A 22,465-nucleotide genomic window follows, 5' to 3' on the forward strand; every position below is an offset into this window, starting at 1 on the left:
GAGGATGTCCTGCATCTCCACTGCTCGGCACTTCAGCCCTAGACAGAGACCCAGCACAGCGGCCGAGCTGCTGCTCCCACCACCGAGGCAGCAGCCCCCAGCAAGGGGCAGCTGGGCTGGCACTGGGGAGCAGACCTTTAAAGACCAGCACAGATGTTTGCTTCAGTGCCCAGAAATCAAAGTCCCTGGGGAAGCCACCAAGGTGGCCTTAACCACAGCGGGATCCCCTCCAGGCACCAGAATCGCTCAGGGTCACACCAGCATGAGAGGTGGCTAAATGGAATAAAAAGCTTCTATCCTGCTCACACTTCATGCTGGGACTTATGACTAAAAACCTTTAGGACCTGATAGAGCTTGGCCATGGCTGGATCCTAGGAAAAATACAGGCACAATGGGAATAATTTATTTTAACAAACTAAAAATGTATTGTGCTTTTGGAAAGAAATTAATAAATATTATGCTTCCATGGAGTAAAAACAATATGTACCAATATATTTTCTGCCCCAACTTAGGAAATGGGTTCCCAACTCTAAAATTACACAAATTTGTTAGTGAACACAGTTTTACATGTACACAATTCCTTCATTTATCTAATGTATTTGCAGGTGAAAACTTCACTAACTTGTGCAATAGTTCTTACACATTTTTAATGTATCTCTACCAGAAGAGCAGCAAATTATAAAAGCAAATTCTGTGTAAGATATGAGACTGCTGCAGGGGAAAAAACAATGAACAAATCAAACAACAATATTCACAAATCAAAAAGACCCCACTTATGTAAAACTCTGTAAAACTCTTTTCCCAGCTTTTTGACCCCAAAAATGCATAACACTATAGTTGTGTAAAAACTAAACCACTATATGAGGCATATTTTAAAATCTCATATAAACAATGAAGCTTTTATGGCATCCTCAGAGCAAAGAATGTCCAAATATGGCTGAGAGTTAAGTACCCTGAGAATCAACTGCTCTTAATGAATTCACTGAAGGCTGTCAGTCCACATTTACCAAGAATCAGAAGAGAAATAAAGAGAAGCAAACGTGATCCAACTCATTTTCCTGTACCATTCTCTAAAGATACTGTGTTATAAGCATCCTCCATATCTTGGATACTGGAGGCATCTGTTGACTCTTGGTCGCTGACCACAATTCCTACTGAAGAAAGGCTAGAAATGAAGGAGTGCATCTTTTTTGCATAAATATCCCTAATGTTAAAATAGGGTAGGTCATTGCTTTTCTCTTTGCGATCATTGTTGCACTGGTCTCTATCAATAGCTTTTTGCTTTTGGTAGTACTTAGAAAACTTATTGAAAATAATGGTGATTGGAAGTGCTACCACCAGAATCCCACAGATGATGCAGAGGGTGCCGAGCAGCTTTCCAGCAAGCGTGACCGGGTAAGTGTCCCCATAACCAACAGTGGTCATGCTGATGGTTGCCCACCACCAGCAAATAGGGATGCTCTGCAGCTCTGATGAGTCATCATCTTTCTCCACTGAGTAGACAAGCACTGAAAAAATAGAAATCCCAACTGACAGAAACAAAAGCAGAAGTCCAACTTCTTGGTAGCTGTGTCTCAAAGTGGCGCCCAAAGACCGCAGTCCTACGGAGTGCCTGGCCAGCTTCAGGATGCGAAATATCCTCATTAACCGCAGGATCTGAACCACCTTCCCCATGTTCTCAATATCTTCACTCTCTTCTTCCTTCGTGTCCACAGCCAGTGTGGCGTAAAATGGGATAATAGAGACAAAATCAATGATGTTCAGTGGTTTCTTCCAGAACTTCTTCTGACTTGGAGCAGTGAAGAGCCTGATCACTAGCTCAGCAGTAAACCAGATGATGCATGTAATCTCCACAGCTTCCAGCACAGGGTCTCCAATCTCCCTGTCATTGGCATCCAGCCTTTGAAATTCTGGCATGCTATGAATGCACATGGCTACAATTGATGCCAGAACAACACTCAGGGATGACACGGCAATTAACTTGGCAGACAAGCAGTATGCAGGATTTTCCATCCTGACCCAGATCTTCTTTCTTATTTCACCAAAACACAGATTATCAAACTTTTCTAGCTCTTTGTCAAATATGGATGACTCTTCATTGGAGGAGTCCATACTGTCGTTGCTCTTCTGATCCCAGTCTTTTTCAGGACCTTCCTCTTTCCGTTCTTGGTACCGATTGCTGCAGCAGGAATCAATAAACAGCTCGTTTATCCCCCAGTACTCTATTTCCTGGCAGAAGGAAAAGACACAAAGTTCTTCCATAACATGAAGTTTGCCCGTATAGTAGAAGTTCAGAACATATCGGAACAAGGAAGGATTCCTGTCAAAGTAATATTCCTTGTCTGCCACACTATAATCATCACACAGTTCTAGAATAGCCTCTTCTGAATGGCATTTGAGAAGTTTTCCAAGTCTGGTATGGGGAAATCGGAGCAAGGTGCTTTGATCCACTGATTGCTTAAAGCCACCCACATTCAAATTGATAAGTTCTGCATCTTTGCCAGGTCTGCGGAAAAATTCACCATAAACCATTTTGGACAGACGAATTCCACTGCTGTTGCCCAATGAGATTACATAGAACCTGAAAAGAACATAAGATATTGTTAGAGCATTTAATTCAGTTTTGCTCTTGTGACACATTCTTTTCTCCATCTCTGGGTACTGTGAAATGCTGTAACAAAACAAATAAAAAAAGAAATAAAATTAAGAATACCCTTATTCAGCATTTCACAGGTGTAGTTTTAAATTAGGTTGGTTTACAGCTTTAGCAAATCTGAAAGCAGTAGGTTCTGGTTTAGGTCTCCTTTTCACCAGGGTAAAGGAAGACTGCCAAATTCATCTGCAAACCAGTCTCTGTTTCACTACCACACTGAAATTAATAGTCACAAAATCCATGTACTTCAGTTATGCAAAAAATCTTTAAAGAGAAAACTTATCAATCAATCAATTTAGGATCAAACTTTTGAGCAGGTTTCTCTCAATTACAGTTTCAGCTGAGTTGTATTCATTTACATGATGTTGCAATTTATAATCCACTAATTCCAATGTTATTTCCTTGAATGTAGACTGCAATTACTTTTGCTGACAATTCATTTACTTCTAAGGTGATCCACACATCAGCATTCTGTGCTCTTGAAAACATATCACGACTTCTTTTGAAGATTTTCAATTCCTGACTTCAGAATGCTGTGGCAGATATTTGGATATCTGCACTCCCTCAGGTATTTTTCTATCTGCCTTCCTACTCACCTGAAGTGTCACAACCCTCTTACAACCTTGGTCATTTCCAGAAGCAATTCCTGTTCTGCCACAGCCTAGCTACAACCCTACAGCAATGCTGAAAAGTTGGAAATATCATCTCTGGAAAAGGGGCTTTCAGAGATGGAACTTCCACAGTAATTCTTCCTCAACAACTAACTGTGGACACCTGCAGATGGACAGAAGGGCATTTAAATGTTTCTGTAGTCTACTATCAGTATAATAAATAAATATAAATATAATTCAGCTGAAACTGAATTCAAAAGGCAGTTACAGTTACTAGTGAGTAAGTTAACTTTTACAGAACTGCTTTCTTGCTTTCCTTCCAAGGAGAAGCTGTTGTAAAGCCAAAACTGGCAGTTCTTACACTTGCCATCAGATTATATGTAACTTAAGATCATGAGGAGAGCAAATGTTTTTGATCTCTGACAGGTAAACACTAATTGATGCACACTAAGCTAATTTATTTCAATTTAGTATGCAAATCAATTCATTTTAAATGTGACAAGATAGTATCAAAATTCTCCTGTCCTAAAAGAAGACACCTTATGGTGTCATGCTCAGCATGTAGAGCTGGGGGAAGAAGAGGGAAAGAGAGGTGACACTCGGAGTGATGGTGTTTGTCTCCCCAAGTCACCATTAAATGGGATGGAGCCCTGCCTTTCTGGGGATGGCTGGACACCTGCCTGCCCATGGGAAGGGGTCAATGAATTCCTTGGTTTGCTTCACTTTTGCTTTACCTATTGAATGCTTTTCATCTCAACCACAACTTTTGCCATTTTACCTCTCTGGTTCCCTGCCCCATCCCTCAGGGGGTGGGTGAGCATGGGGTTGAGCTGCCAGTTGAGATTAAATCATAACAACATAGAAATGATTTTGCACCTTTAGATTTAGTTTGAAGGCAGGTATTTGCTAGCTAATAGAGTGGTTGTAAGACACGTTTGCTCCAGGCATTTCCCAAGGCTCCAGTTCTTAGGAATCATTAAGAGGTCAAATAAGACCATTGATCTCTCCTCACAGAGGAAGGGCAGCAAGACTCATCTGATAAACATCACCACACTTCACTCATGATCTAGAGCCAAGCTCTGTTTTATAGCACTATAAATAATAAAAAAAAAAGACATAAATCTGGACTGGGGTGACTCGAAGTCAAAGTATATTCAGACCCAAGAAACCTCTAGTTATTGATTCATTTTAGTCAATAAAATCTCCACTTCAAGCAACTCATTAACATGAGAACCCTGGCAGTGTAAGTGAGCACTATAAAAACCAGGCAAGATCTCAGATCATGGAGTCATGGACCAATAGAATGGCAAGGGTCAGAAGGGACCTTAAAGATCATCTCAATCCCACCCTCTCTGACAGGGCCACCTTCCACTAGACCAGATTGCTCAGAGGTCCATCCAACCCAACCCTGAAGAATTCTGGATGAAGTAGGATGAGACATCCACAGCTTCTCTGGGCAACCTGTGCCAGTGTCTCACCAACCTCACGGTAAAGAACTCCTTCCTAATACCCAATCTAAATCTACCCTCCTTCAGCTTAAAGCCATTACCTTCCTGTCTGGGGACACTTCTGATCATGACAAATAATGACAAATACAAAGCAAGTTTTACTCAGAAATAACTAAATCAAGAACTTAGTGCCCAGTAAATTCTTAGTACACTACACTGACTTACAGTTGAGACAGCAATATAAAACCATATCGATGATGCAGATTATATTCATAATGGTGCCTCCATGAAATTGTTCTGTATAATAAATTCAGTGGGCAATATTTTACTGCTTTATTTTGAGGGTACTGTAGTCATAATTTGTGCAAGATACAGAAAGAAAGTGGATCTTGCTTAGTAAGACCATGGTCCAGAACCTCCTTAATGTGTTACTACTATGAAGTGATTTTTAGACTACAGAAAGAGTGTACAGGAAAGATTCACAATAACTGTGTCAAGAGGAGCTTGATCCTCTGAAGAATGTGTTGTTTGACTTGCAGAGACCCTGACTCCTCAGCCATGGACCGGGACATTGTTCTGCTAGTTACTATCAGAACAACTTTAACAAGTGACTCAAGCCACAGGGCAATGACCACAGATGACAACTCCTGTCTCAGCACAAACTGCTCTCTACTTAAGGAAACCCTTTATTCACTCAGGAACCTTTTTTTCCTCAAGGGTAAAACTGTGTTCAGCTGGAAATGGTATTTTCCTGGAGTGCCAAGGCCTGTGTCATGAACATCCTAAGAACACAGAACTACCACAAACTTTGCAAATCTCAACTTGATGTGCAACATTAACCTCTTTGACCTTCTTCAAATATAGATAACATAATGAACTGGAAACCATTCCAAATCACACAATTCTTGCCCTGGAGAGAGTAAAACAGAGCAAATAAACACATACCAGATGTTAGTTACTTGTTTGCTTTAATTGCTTCAGCTTTTTCAAGGAGCTACTGGCTAAGAATTCATATAGAATAGAAAATGAAACAAGACACAGAAGAAAGATGGTAACTGGAAGAATGAACATTATTTTCCATGATAACGAAAAAAACCCCAACAAATAGAAGTTCCAAATGTTAAGCTTCAGGGCTAAATAAAAGGCAGTCATTAGGAAAGCTGTGTGAAAAGAATACTAACTTTAGAATAAAAACCAGAATGACAGGATCTTCCCAGTCCAATTTGGAGATGGGCTCTAGCCAGTGCTTCTGCAGTCACACATGGTTGGTGAGGCCACAGGCCCATTGTCTTGGAAGGGGAGTTGCAAATTTCTGGGCTTTTAGCACACTGTGAAATCCCTAAAGCTCTCAAAAGAGGAGTCACAGAGACAGTTTGCAGATACAGTCCCTTTGAGACAGCTATGCCACAGATGTGTAACACATCACAAAGTGCTGTGGTTTCCAACCTCCTCTGGAACAAACCACTAAGAGATTTTTACTGACCACACGGATCCCCATACTACACATTTATTTGTCAGCAAAGTTCGTCTTTCTCAGTTATGTTTTGCATAGTATCTGCACACAGTCTCCATTCTTTGTGAGGTCATACACCACAAGCTTCAGAACATTTTTTTTGACGAGCTGAATTTTTGAGCATGGTACCACTTTGGTACCACTGGTAACTCCAAATTGGGGCAGTTTCATCTTTTGTTAGCATTAATCTGTGATTATCCAGGCACAACAGAAAGGAAGTTAAACTGGTTTACAATGGTTGAGCTTGGCTACTTAAAATACTCAAAGAGAGCTCATGCCTACAGATTTTCTACCGGTTTCTTTCAAGGCTATGTTGTCTTAGCCTCACCTCCTTCTTCCTGCACAGTTACACTCCATAAAACTCTCAAGATTAAGTTCACATTTTAGCATGGTTTCCTCTAAGTTGAAGGAACATTAATTAAAGGGCCTAGTCCTGCTCACAGTGAAGTCACAAGGGATGTAACACTGATGTGAACCTGAAAGGGCATACAAATCCTGGTAACTCTACAAAGTATTTCCACAGCTCAAAGACATTTTTTCCCTAAGGAATCTGATGATCTTGGCAGATTTCCATTTTAGGGTTCCAAACTCAGGAAATTCAGCTGTGAGTAAATTCCCTCTAAAGAATCTTACTTTGACGCTCAGCCGTGCCCAGGATGCAGATTTTGTCTCCTAATGATGCAGACAAGCACCCAGGCTGTTACTTCTGCTAATTTCCCCAGAATTGAGAGCTTCTACCAATCATCCAAGCTACACACGTGCAGATTTTGACACCAAGTACTTCTAAAATGCTGTGGATAACAAACCAAAACAACCTTCAGCTCAGGATCAACATTTCACTGATTTTTTAAGTGTCTGAATTTCTCCACTCATCATAGGGCAAACACTTGTCTAATGCACCACCTAGAAGTATTGCCTACATTTTCTGACTCACTGAGCAGAGAAAAACATTTAAATGCATGTATAATTTACTTGATCAATCACAATTAGGGATTTGGACTGAAATCCAGTTAGCATGACTTAAGTTGTTGTCTGTCAGCTGGACAGTAGTAACTGCTTTAGCACACTTAATTAAGCCTGGAAAAAAAAGTAAGGTAATACTGGCACAGACTCTTTCACTATGATATAAGCTGCAACACTCAATTCATTGTAATACTTGACACAGCTAATTGCAAAGTCATTCACAGACTATGGAGGTGGAGGTTAACTTTAAAAAGTCATCTAGCACAAATAGCAAGACCATCTGAAGAAACCACTCTGTGGTTATGGACACTCTGTGAGGCAAAGAGGATAAATTAATCAGTTAAATTATTTTCTCAGCTGTAATTTATTTTTTTGTATTCCACTGGCAGTGCCATCCTTTATCCAGAATATTGCATTAAAATGCCATGAAAATAATAAAATTATGCAACTACATTTCTTTTAAAATTGATTCGGTACAACCTCCAGAAGACCTCAGGTAAATAAAGTTTGAGTTGAATTTTGTTCTGATGCTACTCCCATGTAAGCCTATTTGGCTATAGTCACCCCAGTACAATTCTACTGTCACCAGGCTGTTTCAGACACTGAGCGTGTGCCAAATGTTTGTGCAACTTTGCAATACAATGAAGATCAGAAAGAGATGATCATCATCTGTAAACAACTACAGCTGTTAGAAGCACTACAGACATTCAAATGTAAAATTATTTAAATATTTATACCATTTTATTTAAATATTCATACCTGTAAAAAAAAAGGTCTTCAAATATAGGGGGTTAAAAAAAATCACTTCCACCAAAAGACTGATTAGGAAGAAATTAAGCTGTTACAACTGAGAGTAAAAGAACACAAGCAAGAATAGAAGAAGCATCTCTAGCCCATGGTTCCCACCACTCATCCAGGCACAGGTTTTTGGGAGTGAATCACCAGAGGTGGGGCTCACCTCTGCCATGACTAGATAAGCAGCCTATATGAGCAGTGCCATAAGGGGTGTAACTTCCATGGGACTAATACAACGTAAAATGAATCCTCCCAAAGTGAAATTCTGCTATTTCCACTATGAGGACGCTGGTAAGGACAGAGGATATGCCAAGGGTTGGATATGAGAAAGGGGCAAGGGAAAACACACCAGCTGTAGCCTGCACATGACAGAAGCTCCTTGGGAAAGCAGTATGTGATCTGAACTCCTTTCTCATATACATAAAGAACAAGGAGCAACACCTAATACCACCCAGTTATCAGAATGTCACCTTGTAAAATGATTAAAGTAAAAAAAAAAAAAAAATTAAAGTTATTCTCTGACTTGAAAAGGCTCTGGAGATACACATTATGAGAGTTAACAAGGCTTGCACCTTGCAACATTCCCAAAGGCTCTGCAATTTATATTCTGTTCATATAAATTAAAAGATCATTATCCCCAACTAAGTGGAAGTGACAGATTAAAATGTGCTGGCTTGAGAACCAACCTGTAAATCCCCACACTGAAGCACAGTTAGAATGCTGCAGTTCCCAAACCTGTTCCACAGCCAGCCCAGACAGACAGCTGGCCACACTAAACACTTCCTTGTGTTCTATCATCCCAAGGGCTGAAGTTCACAGAAATATTTGAGAAGATACCAAAGGCATTGTTACAAGCAGGTCAGCACTGCTGTGGTTGATGGTGAAATAAATTGTTTCTCTCCAGGTTATTTTGGCAATAATCTTGTTTGACAGGTCATACTAATGGCACCCATCAAGAGCACAGCCTCAGAACACAAAATACTATCTGAAGTGGACATTGCAACTTGTAGGTCTAAATACCTCTGTAATGAGCACAATTTCAAAGGATCCCTTCCCCAAATTATTTTTTGTACCCCATTTTCCACTGAGTTCTCAATTTTTTCCATTCAAGTACTTCTCCAGTGATCACAATGAACATAAAATCCTATTGTTACACTTACTGGAGTAATTTGTTGTCAAAAATATTTGATACATGATCCCAAAGTCAAATACTTCCATATAGGAAAAAATGATGCAGAATAAAAATATATCATTATACTTCTTAAAAATAATTCTTCATTCTCCATCACTGATTAGTCTAGAATCTAAGAAGAACCTCAGTGAAACTGTAATTCACTTATAAATGTTGTTTGATTTTGGAAGGTTACCTATCTAAGCAAGGAAAATAATGCAGATACCCAGACACAGAGAGCAGTGTCCCTGAAGTCACACAGCAGATCAGCTGCCCACAAACAAGCCCACATCCCTCTCACACCATTAGCTCCTTCACAGTCTCCCCGAAAGCTGTCACACACCACTCCAGGTACTGGTACACTGAGACATGTGGGCCTAGAGCTGCATTCTGACAGTTCAGCTAATAAAAAACAACAGAAACAACAACAATATTTATCTAGCATAGAAAATCTAAATACCATTCCTGTATTTACAGGGCTGTTACAATGCCCATGGTTGTATCCAGGGGCTATGATGAGAGAGGTGAGAAACTGCTCCATCTATCCCACCACAACTCCTCCAGGCCTAACATAAAGGGATGAACAATTAGACAGGATGTATTTTCTCCAATACACAGGTCCATGAACCACTGAAGACTTTCCTGAGTTTTTAAGGAGGGTGTTAATAGTTCACAAGCACAGTGACAAATTTTACCCACATAGAGCCATAACTCTTCCATGTTTAGGAAAGGAATGCTGACCTTGGTGCAATTCAGAATACTCTTATCTCTTGTGAAAGGCATACAGAGTGTTGAAAATAAGATTTAGCTCACTGCCAAGAAGACTGATCTGATACTCAAAATCTTCTATTTGTTTGTCCATCATACACTTTCTGATTTCTCATTCTGGAGTCTGAGGACCTGTCCTCCTATTCCTAGTACAGATGGCAGAGCTGTTGATCAATTCTGCTCCCAAATTATCTCTTCCCACTCCTAATTTCTTTACCTTTTTTTAAATTTTTTTTTTTTTTGGAAGCAAGGTAATATTTTTAAAGGACACAAATCCAATCACAACAGTCAATTGCACTGGGTGAAAAAGTTGTTCTGAACAATCTAAAATCTATACAGCACATAAAGCAGGACTTCTCCTCCTTAAACTGGGAAGAGACAATAACATAAACAGCAGGATTATGTTGCAACACATTACAGCAGTAAAAACTGCAAGGGGACCTGAAACCAGTCCTGTCTGTGCTACCACAACACCTCCACTAGCAGCAGCCACAGGAGCAGCAAAGCTAAAAGGGCAATTCAGCTGCAGAGCACTCACCTGGCTACACATGACTTTTGAATCCATTAAACCTTTATTCTGCAAAGTCCTGGCTTTGGGATAAGCTGCTTGAACAAAATTTATCTCACTGCAATTCTGTTCTGGGTGTACCTCAGCCCATTTGTTGGAACCTTTTTAATTTATTTAGAAATAAGATGCTTACATTAGTAACATACCCCTGAATACAGAAAACAGGCTTAGAAGGGACCTTGAAGAGTAATATAATTCAGCTTCTCCCCTTCCTCAAGGCAGGATCAGCTACTTCTAGACCAATTTTGGCAGATGTTTATTTTATGTCCAATGATAAAGCCTCTCCAGAGAGGTTTTGGAATCTGGTCCAGTACTCGAATGCCTTTGTTCTCCCAAAATTATTTTTCTAACATCTATTTAAGTACACTGTGCTGCAGTCCAGGCCCATGGATGTGTACATGTCCAGCAGATTTGGAATGGGATGGAGTCACTGAGGATGGACAGCAGAAACTGACTATCTACAAATTCTCCACAAGTCAGTTCCTTCCTTTGCTATATATTTAATTTTACTTGGCAGCCCAAGTAGATAAAGTTACGTTGTATTTATTTTTTAATGTGTTGAAAAAATTCTATTAATTTCAGAGATAAACAAAGGTTTTCCTGACCACAGTGAAGTTCTCCAAGATATTCATAGTCTCTTAGGCAACAAGAACACAAGCAATTGTTATTGTGAATATTCTGACTGAAACCTTCAGCTGAAAATCTGTAAAAACACTTGTGTTTGCAGCATGTTAATCTCACTAAAGGAGTCAGTACTGTTCAATATAAATTCTCTTGACCCCAGACAACTCTGAAGCAGAGCTCTAAATCTCACTTATATAAAATTTCTGCAGTCTGCTGTGATCCAACATTCACTTTCAAAGCATCCAAGTAAGTTTTACAATGTGCTGGTATGCGGGATTTGAGGCCACAGGCTAAGGAAGGATATGTGGAGGCAGCTGGAAAAAAATATCTGCAAGGGACATAGGGTTCAGAGCCACACTGCAAATCTTACCCACACTGAGGCCTCTAGGAGCCTCCATTTCTTGGAGCACTCAGATTTTGGTACATGCTCAGCACTCAGATTTTGGTACTTGCTCACTGCTCCTACACTGGACATCATTTGGTTACACCACTCCCCTTGACTTTCCAGGAAGCATAACAAACGAATTTGTGGTGAAAGGATCCTTTGGAGGTCATCTTGTCCCACCCAGTCTCAAAGCTGGTTCAGTGAAAGAAGGCTGCTCAGGGCCAACTGTTTTTTTTAAACATCTCCAAAATTTCCCAAACTCTCTGGTACCCTGGTCAAGTCAGACCTCTCTTACAGGGAAAATATTTCTCCTAAAGCCTAGTTAGACACTCCTCTGCTCCAGTCTGGGTTCAGTGACCCCTTCTGTGGACCTGCTGGCTACAGCCTTGCTGACAAAGCCCAGGAGGCAGCTGGCCCTCACTGTGAGGGCACAGTGCTCACTTGAGTTCTGCATGCTCCTTACCCCAATGCTCATGTCCTTCTCTGAGAGCTGCTTTCCATTCAGTTAGCCTCCAAACTGCTGCATGGGGCTACTTCATCCCAGATGGAGTTTCTCCAGGTTGCTGACAGCCCTTTTAACAGCATCCCATCAGTCAACCAGTGTATTATTAGTCATCTCAGTCCCCAAAAAACAAAGGTGTTTTCCCTGTTTGTTTCAACAGGGAAACAAGGCTGTGCCCACAGAGCATTCAGGAAAAAAGGACATTTGCCAGAAAATGTGTGAAGTGAGGACGTGACAGGCTAAGACACAGAATTGCATCACTGCACCACTATTCAATTGAATACTCACAGAAGCTGAGGCATTGTCATTGAACACAAAAAGGAACAGCCAGCAAGTAAGTTTTTTTCACAAAATAAATGTCAGTCCTAACTACTGCAATTCATTTCAGCACTTGTCAGCATTATTACCCATTATTTTTTCAGGAAGTGTTGAGTGGACACTATCACCTGGATTTACATATGCAAAGTAATATCACACATTGGCACAATTTGTAAGGTACTGGGGGTGCTGTGTGTGTGGGCTGGATTCTGGCTAGTACATGTGTTAGCACAGCCCTTAACAATACAGCCATTTAACTCAAAGGCAGACCTTATAAAATTACTCTGGTGCCATTTTCGCTATTGTCTTCCAATGGCAGAAAGTTTGGAACGGATATAAAGCCCAACCAGATTAGAAGAAATTTCAGAAGTCACAATCCAGCCCCTTCTCTCCTTACTTCTCTCAACCTTTTTTTGCAAATATATTTTTCTAACTTTTTAAATGACCCACACAAATGTCCAGAGAGGGAAAACTGAAGGTGTGTGGCTGCATAAATCCTAATCCCACAAAATTAGCAGATGTTTTGTGGAAGACTTTACCAGGACAAGGGATTTCTTAGGTTTTTGCCTGGGCTAAACATCAACAGATAGATTCATAAACTCCCACAACAGGCCCCCAAGATTTTGAAGGCACCACACACCAAGAGGTCCAGAGGAAGATTTGAGATCCTAACTACATGTCTTCCAAGAAAGAATTAAGAGTTTATTAAGCATATATGCAGTGCATTAGAAGAAACTAAGAGCAAAATAGATTTGGGAGTTGTTGGTAGTTCCCCTTAATAAGCAGCTGATGGAAGCAAAGCACCACTGAACATCAGTGTAAGCAAAAACTTGTTTAGCCTTAAGGGCAGTGCTAATCTAAAACTCTCTAGAAGAAAAAGAAGACAGAAAAAAGTATAATTTCAGCTTTCTGTCTACGTTTGAATGAGGTACTTCATTCAAATTCAATGAGGTACATTCACTACAGTATGTGCTCAGTAAAACTATGGAGAGAAAAATAACAACTTCTGCTTCTCACTTCATTTGTGAGGCAGTTTTACCACAGCCCTCAGACATACTGTCTGAATATATAAACCCTTGATATCATCTGAAATCAGTAATACTCATCTAAGAGAACATGTCTGATTGCCTAAAACCCAAGTCTCGAGGCCAGGAGCTTTTAAAGATGCCAGCTGAGACTCAGTCCAAATTTTCCAGAGAATTGGTCCACGGTTTTCAAATAGAGTTGAATACACACAAGCAAAAGGAGACTTCAAGTCACGTTGGACTTCTTACAAGTCTGTGCTTGAGTATTGCCTCAAGCCAGGGCTTTTGCTCAGCTCCAAGGATAAGTGATAGCCTAAGAAGACTGAAACACATCCCCTGCCTCTAGCAGTTACAGAAGACCTCAGGAAAGAGTGGCTTCATGGTCAGGAAATGGAAGGAGCATGCCAGAGAGCCAGGACCAAGCACTTTGACTACCAGCAACTGCTTGCAGATTAAGCTTTTCTCACTTTCAAGATTCACAGGTTTCAATGTGAATCCACAATAACTCTTATTTGACCACCAAACATGCCATGAGCTAATTTTTCCTTTGTTTTGTTCTTTTCTGTCATCGTAACAAATTAATCAAAGTAAGTGGGAAAAACTTCTTTCTGCCTGGCCTAACATCCAGCAAACTGTAAAACAAAATCATGACTCCCTAAAAAGAACAGCTTACAATGAAAACATAAACACCATTACTGTTTCCAGACTAATAGCACTGAACTAAAATACCACCAAGAACTCATTCTATCCCCCTTGTCCAGCTCAAGCTTTTACCAATTTCATGGGCGAATTAAAAGAGCAATATTGATCTATGCTGGCTGCCCTTTTCAGAGCAAACATTGCACTGGAGAGGAAGACACACAGATCTTCTTAGCTTAAGAAGAATATACAAGGCAGCATCATTTTCAGCAGCTTATTCAAGGGAAAAGGTGTCTGCCCCTAAAATGTGATGCTGAAACCATCATTCAATGCTTGTCACTAGCTACAGCTAAACCATGGAGGGCTGATTTACATTTGTGCTGCAGTAATGAGTGAGCTGTTTACAAAATGAAAACCTAACTTATGGTTCTATTTGCTCTTCTCTCAATGGGCAATAAAAGGAGTTCATAAAATTACCAAGCAGCTTTGGAATGGTAACCCAATTAAATAAGCAGTAACTGATTGAAATAACTGAAGAATTATATATATCTATATAAAAGATAAAGCCTTCAATAAAAAGGAGTCTTCTTTGGGACATACCCAGTCTTCCACCAGCCCTGTTTTAAACATACTGATTGACAACAATTGTCCACAAAATAAATAAATATTGTATATTTATAATTGCATCTCACAAACTATGAGGGTGATTCTTCTCTCACTGAGGCCAGGAGTGAGAACTCGCTTGCTCCCTGTAACACACACCACCATGGTACCAAAAAGGTTTTAGAGCTGAAGCCTCCACAGCAGTTAACACCACTGGAAGCAGCAACAGCTCCTGTCTGCTGAAGGAGAGGAGGTAGAAGAGAAGCAAGAAGCATGGCAGAGCAATCAGAAGTGCTTCCAATTTTTATGAAACTACCCAGGCTGTGTTGTAACTCCTCCATGCAAATCAAAGCTGTTATAGATTCTTCCTGAGTTGGTTATCTGCCTCCCACAGGTAACCTGCCTGTACTTATATGAACATCAACAGTCAATTTGTTAGGCTCAAACAACAAAAAACAGAGAAATATGAAACTCTATTTGGGGCACAAAATTGCCAATACTAAGTTTTACAAGATTGATGTACAAGACAGTTTTTGTCCATAAATCTCATAGCACTTTATTAAGAGCTGTGAGGCAGATGCCTTGGGCTCCATGCTTTGGAAGCTGCCCCTGAGACTTGAGATGTGACCTTCTCGATGTCATGTAGCAGGTCAACATGTTCTACTTCAACATTGCCAAGTCCATGAAGTCTGCCATTGCTTTGAGGAGAACACAAGCAATCCTCTGCACAAGTTGAGCTCTGAGCCTGTCATTAGAGCAGCACTGGGCTAGAATGACTAAACATGTGGAAGAATCAACCAGTTTTTAAGACATCAGTTGGCATCTGAACTGCTTGTCCAAGCCGATGAACAAAGGAGAAAAACGTAAAAAAGGAAGAAAAAGGAGGAAGCAACATTCTGCCTCAGATCATAAATAACCTGTCCTCCTTAAACCACCCACACTCCATTTTGTCCATGTGGCCTTTGCTGGTTTTTACTGACAGGCTGGTAAGACCAAAAAATTCCAAAAAATGGAAAAAAGAGAAGTTAATTTCTTAGCCTTTACCCTGTTCAGAGCATACACAGCTCCAGCTGCACAGATGCACCTCCAGAGAACTCACACAGCACAACACCTCACAGGACAAGAAGGGACAACTGCATCTCTTGCTGCTGCTGGCACAGGACCCAGGACATCCCCTCTGGCTATCCTGAGTAGCCAAGACCCCTGCCACGGGGCTCAGAGACCCTGGCACAGGGCCCAAAATGCCTGTGGTTTTGATTATGACCCGTGGAGCAAGTTACCAACCTTTGATGAAGATCTGCAAGCCATGACAAATTAAATAGAATGATAGTGAATTTAACTCAAGGTGAAAAAGTAGATTTTGGGGTTTTTAGAATGGGGCTCCAGAGGGGCAAGATGGAGGGATCTGGGCATGTCCAGCCTTTCTTCTTCTTCTTCTTCTTGGCCTCCATCTTCTGCTGTGATGTTGGCACTTTTAGATTGGTTTAGAGTAGAAGCCCACTGTCTAACATAGGTGATAGATATTGGAAAGCAATTGTAAACACTGTATATGTAGTTTTTAGTATAAAGACATAACACTGCCCCGGGGGCAAACAGGATGCCTCGGACTGTCTTGCTGAACGGACCTCGGCAGGCCAGGAGAAAGAATTTTATAGATAACGTACAATAAACAACCTTGAGACTGAGAAATGAAGAGCCCTGACTCTTTCTTCAAGTGCCGGGCTGGGAAAGAGACTTTCTAACTTTTCTCGGGGTCACTCTGAGCATCTAGAGATCCCGACAAGGATGGTGCCAGGCTGCCCATCTGCCACCATCTGCCCGTGGATTGATTCTGGATTCACAGTCCAGCAGCTCTGCATGTCCAACATCAACCTTTAAGACATAAACCTTCCTGGAGGAGATGGCAACAGACACTGCAGGCCAAAGTCAGGCTGATCTCTGCAGCCAGGGCAGGTGGCTGCTCTGAACAAAAGGGAGTCTGAATGGCTGAGCTGCAGTGGCCTCTCCTGGAGCCCCCTCCCAGAAATTCCTCAGCAGCTATGAGAGCTGGTACACCAAGACCCCTCACCTCAGTCCCCACTCACCTGTCAGGGATGGGAAGGCAAAATGGGTAAGACACCTTAGTGTGAAGGGCAAGAAGGTGAGTTGGAGAGTTTGTGGACAAAAGAAAGGAGAACAGAAATTTATGCTATGACAAGGGACATCAGGAATATCCAGCAGACAGACAGCAGTGACATAAACAATTTAGAGAGGGCAAAATGACTGAACCCTTCCACACCTTTATATCAACCTAACCAGCACACAGAGACCAATATGTTTACTCCAGACTTACCTGAGCTCCTTGCTGAAGAGTGCAAGAAAATCAAGGTCTCAGGCTTTACCTGTAACACAGCAAATGGCCCCAAATGTGCAGCAAAGTAGGCAGAACAAGAACAGTGACCACAATGGGACCTTCTAATACAAATCATAAAGCTCATCTTGCCAGAAGACAGATGTCTCTTGAAAATTACTGTGGAATGAGCTCCCTCAGAAACTAAGGACCAACACAGTCAACATCATCTTCCTTTGCAATAGAGATAAATATTCTAGAAGTCATCTCCTTTAAAATAGAATGAAAAAGCAAAAGAAAACCATTACAAGCAAGTGTCACATGCAGAACACCCTTGCAAGAGAAATGAGCCAGTTATCCACAAATGACAGATGACAGCAGTTTAACACACTGCAGTTAGATCGTCAGGTACAATATGAATGAGGCAAGACGAGCAGAACACATTCCCATAAAATGGAAAGTACAGTAATAAGGAAAGAAGCATCAGTAAAATATGGGAAAATGAAAAGGACCAGAAGGAAATGAGGTATAAAAAAGAAAAAATGGTAAAGAATGGAGCAACATACTGAGGTAGCATATTGAAGCAGATGACCCTCTAGCATTAACTGGTGCAGAACCATTGTCTGGAACAGGTCAAGGACAGTTTCTGTCAGCTGAGCATTTGGTCCTCCACACAGAACCAGGCAATGGCAATGACAGCATCCTGCCTGGTTTCCTTGGGATGCGTTCCCCCTCAGAAAATGAAGAGACAAGGCAGGAAGAAAATAAGATGATGCCATAAATTAAAAGGCAAGGCTTAACAGAAATAAAAAAAATATATGAAGAACAAGAATAAAAACAAAGGGATGGGGGAAAGGCAAGATAAAAAGAAAATATCCACAGATTAGTGAAGTACATTTTATTTATTCATGATCTCTGTTTTATTATGTGTCCTTGGCAGATGTCCCACAACTGAAAATTTGCAAGGCAGATATTGATGCGAGTTTAGAGACTTGAGCCTTGTTTCTAGTCATTAGCCTTGGGCAGATCTTTTTAATAGATGTGCCCCAATAGGAAGTAAACAAGTTCCTTAAATCAAGAGTCTTTGGACAGGAGACACGCTGCAAACAAATGGGCTGAGACGGGGACTCCAGGAGGTAAGACCAAAAGCACGGTCTCGACCTGTTTTCAAGTAACCAAGCTGAAGGTCAGGCTGCTCATACAGATATTGCCTATCAGGATACAGACTGCTCTGACAAACTCACAGCAGACCCTGCCTGTCACACACCCTCCCTGTTAAGCAGCACTTATTTCACCTGAGAGGTGCAGGCTGAGGCTGCCCAGCTGGCAGGACAGGGATGCCAGCACAGGCGGCCATGGCAGCCGTCTCTGGAGCCATCCCAGCAGCGAGGCAGGACACGGCAGGACACTTCAGGACACGTGTCCAGCACCAGCCTGGCCAGGGCCCAGCCAGAACAAAAAGCTCACCTCTGGCAGAGGCAGCAGTGCTGAGAGCAGAAAGCTCAGCTGCCTCACTCCTCAGGCAGGTTTAAGGTGCCTCAGCAGCCCAGTCACTGCAGAACCTTGTTCTGCACTGAGGCTGGATGGCCTTGGCACTGCGTGTGAGTAGTTGATTTTATCCTGCCTGTGGGTGTAATTGCACAGCTAAGGTGATACTGGTGGCCAGACACCCATTTACCATATTTTCAGGTTTAAGGTGGTTTTATTCTTCTTGCACTGGGCAAGTTGCTAAGTGCTAGAGAGGGTGAGCAAAGATCTGCTCCTCCTTCAGGACCTCTCTGTTTCTACAAAGGGCATTCTAGTAAAACATCCGACCTCACCTGTCCCAGGAACAATTCCAGGGGTCACACTGCAGTTTGTATCAGCTCAGCTGAAAGCTGATTATTGATTTTCTTTTGCCCACACTCGCAAATAGGAAGTTGAAAGGCTGCTACAACTTCTGTGGGTTGCCTTAGTGCTGACACAGGTAACAAGACACAGACATTTATAGACAAGGAAAAAGGTCTCTCAAAAAAGAGCTTTAATGTCCTCTGCAATGAATACATATAGATTTACTCTTTTTTTAATTGCAAGACCCACTTAAATCTGTCCAGACAGTATAAAGTACATCTAATAGACAAGTAAAGAACCGTAATTTAGGAAATCTGATATTACTTCTGGACCTTCCCCATACTTTAATTCCTGAAATTGAAATAAAAATCTAATCATACTGTGCCTCTTTTTAAAGAAAACCGTTTTGAAATCTACAGCTAAGAAACACCCTTGTAAAAGCTAGGTATGACTACTGTCAATTAAAGTTCTTTTATCATCATTTAACTACCTACCTGTATTTAAATAACTTACACAATTTCAGAACATAAAATCATTTTTGTCTACCCACAGTGCTATCTCAGCAGAAATTTAGATACAGAAGCTAAAAAGTTTCTTCCTTACAAGCCTTATAATTGTCTTTCATTCCCCCAAATGACTACTGGTTTCAACACTACTGCAATGGGCAGCTTCCCCCCAGTAGCAGATATTAAATACATCATGCAAAGTTGAAAAGCCACCTCTACTTCATGGCTTAGGATATGAACTCAGATCAATTCCTACCAAAATTCTACATTATTTAACCCTAACTGATTAGAGTAGAGAAAGACTATGGGAAAGGCTGCAATTTTGACTGAGGAAAGCAAGAATGAGTGGTCCAGGACATGTTTCTGAAAATGAGGTCTGCCCCAGGTATCCCAAGTCAGACACCTAGAACTTGACTCATTCATCCCCTGTGGAACTCCTGGCTCCCTACAAAAGGCATCTCTCTGCTCCCTCTGTCCCCTCAGGACGGTAGCCTGAGTGCCTTATGCCATCTATTGGCCTAGACCAGTGACAGGCGCTCGGAGGAGAACTTTAATTCTGGGAAAGCGACTGTGTTAAAAGGAATCTGTCGGCAGATCTGTAAACCCCGCTAATGGAATCAATACACTGCCGCTGCTCAGATCTTGAGATCTACCTTGCCTAGCAGACACACTGAGCTCAGCTCCCAGAATAACCAGCAGCTGGGCTTTGCATTAGGCAAATGAAAAATGGTACACAGCGATCTCGCAGGCAAGAAAATTCAGAAAATCCAAAAATAAGCAGAATTTTCACTGTCCTACACATGAACATTTAAAAAGTCATTCATAAAAAGAGAAAGTTCCTTCAAAGTCCACTTAGTTCCAAAATCTCGTTAACTATCCCAAACTCAGTAAAGTCTACTTTAAACAGGACGTGCACACTTAACAAACTTCTTCCACGTTTCCTTACCCACAGAGGCTACTGTAGCCATTCACGGCTGCTTAAATCTAGTTTACTTTTTAACCTAAACGAGTTTCTAAAAGAGAAGGCAGAGCTGTGCCATGCGAAAGGAGTCAGAGGCATCGCTATTGACCCTCTCCCGCGCAGGCCATTACAGAGCAGCCGCGGAGACCCCGGCAGGACGCGTCCCCTCCGAGGGCCAGAGCGGTGCCCGCGCCCCCGCTCCGCAGCCGCCTCCCTGCGGAGGGAGTCCCGAGCAGGACGGTGCAGGGCAGGACATCGCCGGGGCAGCGAACGCGCCGAGGCTCCCCCTCCCCAGGTGGCTTCCTGTGCACCCCTCTTCTTCCTCCTCCTCCCCCGCCTGTTTGCCCCGCGAAACGCAAGGAGAAGACACCGCGCCGCACTCCGCGCTGTCCCCTCCGAGCCGCAGCCGCTCCCGGGGCAGCGCTGCCTACCTGGAGCCGCGGCCGCCGCCGCCCCGCCGCGCTCCGCCAGCTCCGCGGGGCCGCCCGACGTGGGAGGGGAACACCGGCGGCGGCAGGCGGGCTCAGCCGAGTCCCCTCCCCGGCCCGGGCATCCCCCGGCCCCGCTCCCGTCCCGCAGCGCCCTCGGGGGCCCCGCTCCGCTCCCCGTGGTTCCGCACCGCGCCCGAGCGGTGCCGCCCTGCCGGTCGGTGTTCCCCCCCAAGTCCCGCTCCAGGCCCCGGGGATCCCGCTCTCTGGCGGAGTTCCACCCCCACGGTTTCCTCTTCTCTCCCGGAGCGTTCCCGCACTTCGCCCGTCGGTCCTGCACAGCACCCCTGGCGTCTCCCCCGCTCCCGGGGCCGTCCCGCTCGGTTCCCCGGGGCAGTCCCGCAGCCGCCCGGAGCCCGTGCCCGGAGCCGGCGTCGCCACCTACCAGGCACGCCCAGGCGGCCCCGTTTCCCCGCGGCTCAGAGGGGGCAGCCGGTGCCGAGGGGCGATGCTGCCGAGGCGGAGGGGCAGGGCAGGGCTGGGCTGGGCCGGGCGCCTCCCGCCCGGGGCTGCGGTAGCTGTGCCCGCAGTGCCAGCAGTGCCGCCCGTGCCGCCCGTGCCGCGCTCTGGCCGCGGGGCTCGGCCCGTCCCGCTTTTGTGCGGCGGCGGGGCCGGCGCTGCGCGCTGAGCTGTCAGCGCCGGGGGATTGATCTGCCATCGATTCCCAGGCGCTGCGCTGAAGTGGCACACGCGGCTTGATTAGCTGGCGGTGCAGCCTGAGATGCGGAGTGCCCTCCGCACGCTGCAGGGGGCTCCGTTTTATGGTTTGTGCTCCGTGTTATGCCCCAGAGTAGTTGCCTGCTTGTGTCGGGGCTCAGTTCTGCCCGAGTTAAAGTCAGAGGGCAATGGGAAGCCAGGCCAGCTCCCAGCGTAACTCGAAAGCACAGCTGCGACAGCGTTCCACGATTAAACACTTTGTCTGTTTCAGTGGTGTCGTTTCGAAAATTGCCGATAATGAACGGGATGGTTTATTCCTTCATTACAATTTCTGCACTTTTGCCAAACTTTTCAAAACTTTTCACTAAGAAACTCTAAAACATCATCATCATCATCATCATCATCATCACTAACTGCAGGATTAGGGGGGAAAAAAATCTGTTTCATAACTATTTCTGTCAGTTATTTTTCTAATCAATTTTAGCTTGAAAAAAAACCTTGCACAAATATTGCATAAAATTCTCCTCTATTTTAGGGGGAGATTTTGTTGTAGTGATTGTTTTTAGAATTCATTACATATTTCAAGGAGAATAATTCAACAACCTGTTTTTCAGAAGCAACACAAATACTTACTATGCTGATGTGTTCTTGTTGCGGTAATAATTTTTTAGTCTTATAAGAGTCCTCAGTTGTGAAGACTGAGGAGAGGGAGGATCCTAAGAGAATACATTTCTCTCTGTGTTTACTGTTGTTCCCTTAAGATACTATTGCTCTGCAGAGGGAATTCATTTTATTACATGTTATGGTGTATAACAGCATTAATAAATTAAAAATTTTATATCATTTCTCTTTCATTAATCACAGAAGTTTTAATCACTGCAGAATATGTCTTGTCCAGATATTACATCAACTTCAATGTTTTGTACAGCAATGTGCATTTATGCTACACATCTTTTTCAAAAACCATAATTAAGCAGGAGTACCAAATGACATTTAGTTACAGAAAGTTCGTGAGAAAGCCATGCCCTGAGTGCAAAGTGAGTTCCTCAGAACTGTTCAAATACAAGAATATGAACAGAATACTTCCTGAAGACGAATGAGGTCATCT

At 42.9% G+C, this 22,465-nt stretch overlaps 1 protein-coding gene across 1 annotated transcript; it reads right to left on the bottom strand.

The window, feature by feature from the left end:
* Positions 1 to 492: 492 nt before the first annotated feature.
* Positions 493 to 21,293, bottom strand: KCNS3 (potassium voltage-gated channel modifier subfamily S member 3). Its single transcript, XM_058802404.1, has 2 exons — positions 21,086 to 21,293; positions 493 to 2,581 (listed from the first exon to the last, which is right to left on the bottom strand). The coding sequence occupies exon 2, from the start codon at positions 2,530 to 2,532 to the stop codon at positions 1,051 to 1,053; it is 1,482 nt and encodes a 493-aa protein (XP_058658387.1). The 5' UTR covers positions 2,533 to 2,581; positions 21,086 to 21,293; the 3' UTR covers positions 493 to 1,050.
* Positions 21,294 to 22,465: the final 1,172 nt, after the last annotated feature.

This window comes from Ammospiza caudacuta, chromosome 3 (genome assembly GCF_027887145.1).
Source record: "Ammospiza caudacuta isolate bAmmCau1 chromosome 3, bAmmCau1.pri, whole genome shotgun sequence".
Taxonomy (NCBI): Eukaryota; Metazoa; Chordata; class Aves; order Passeriformes; family Passerellidae; genus Ammospiza; species Ammospiza caudacuta.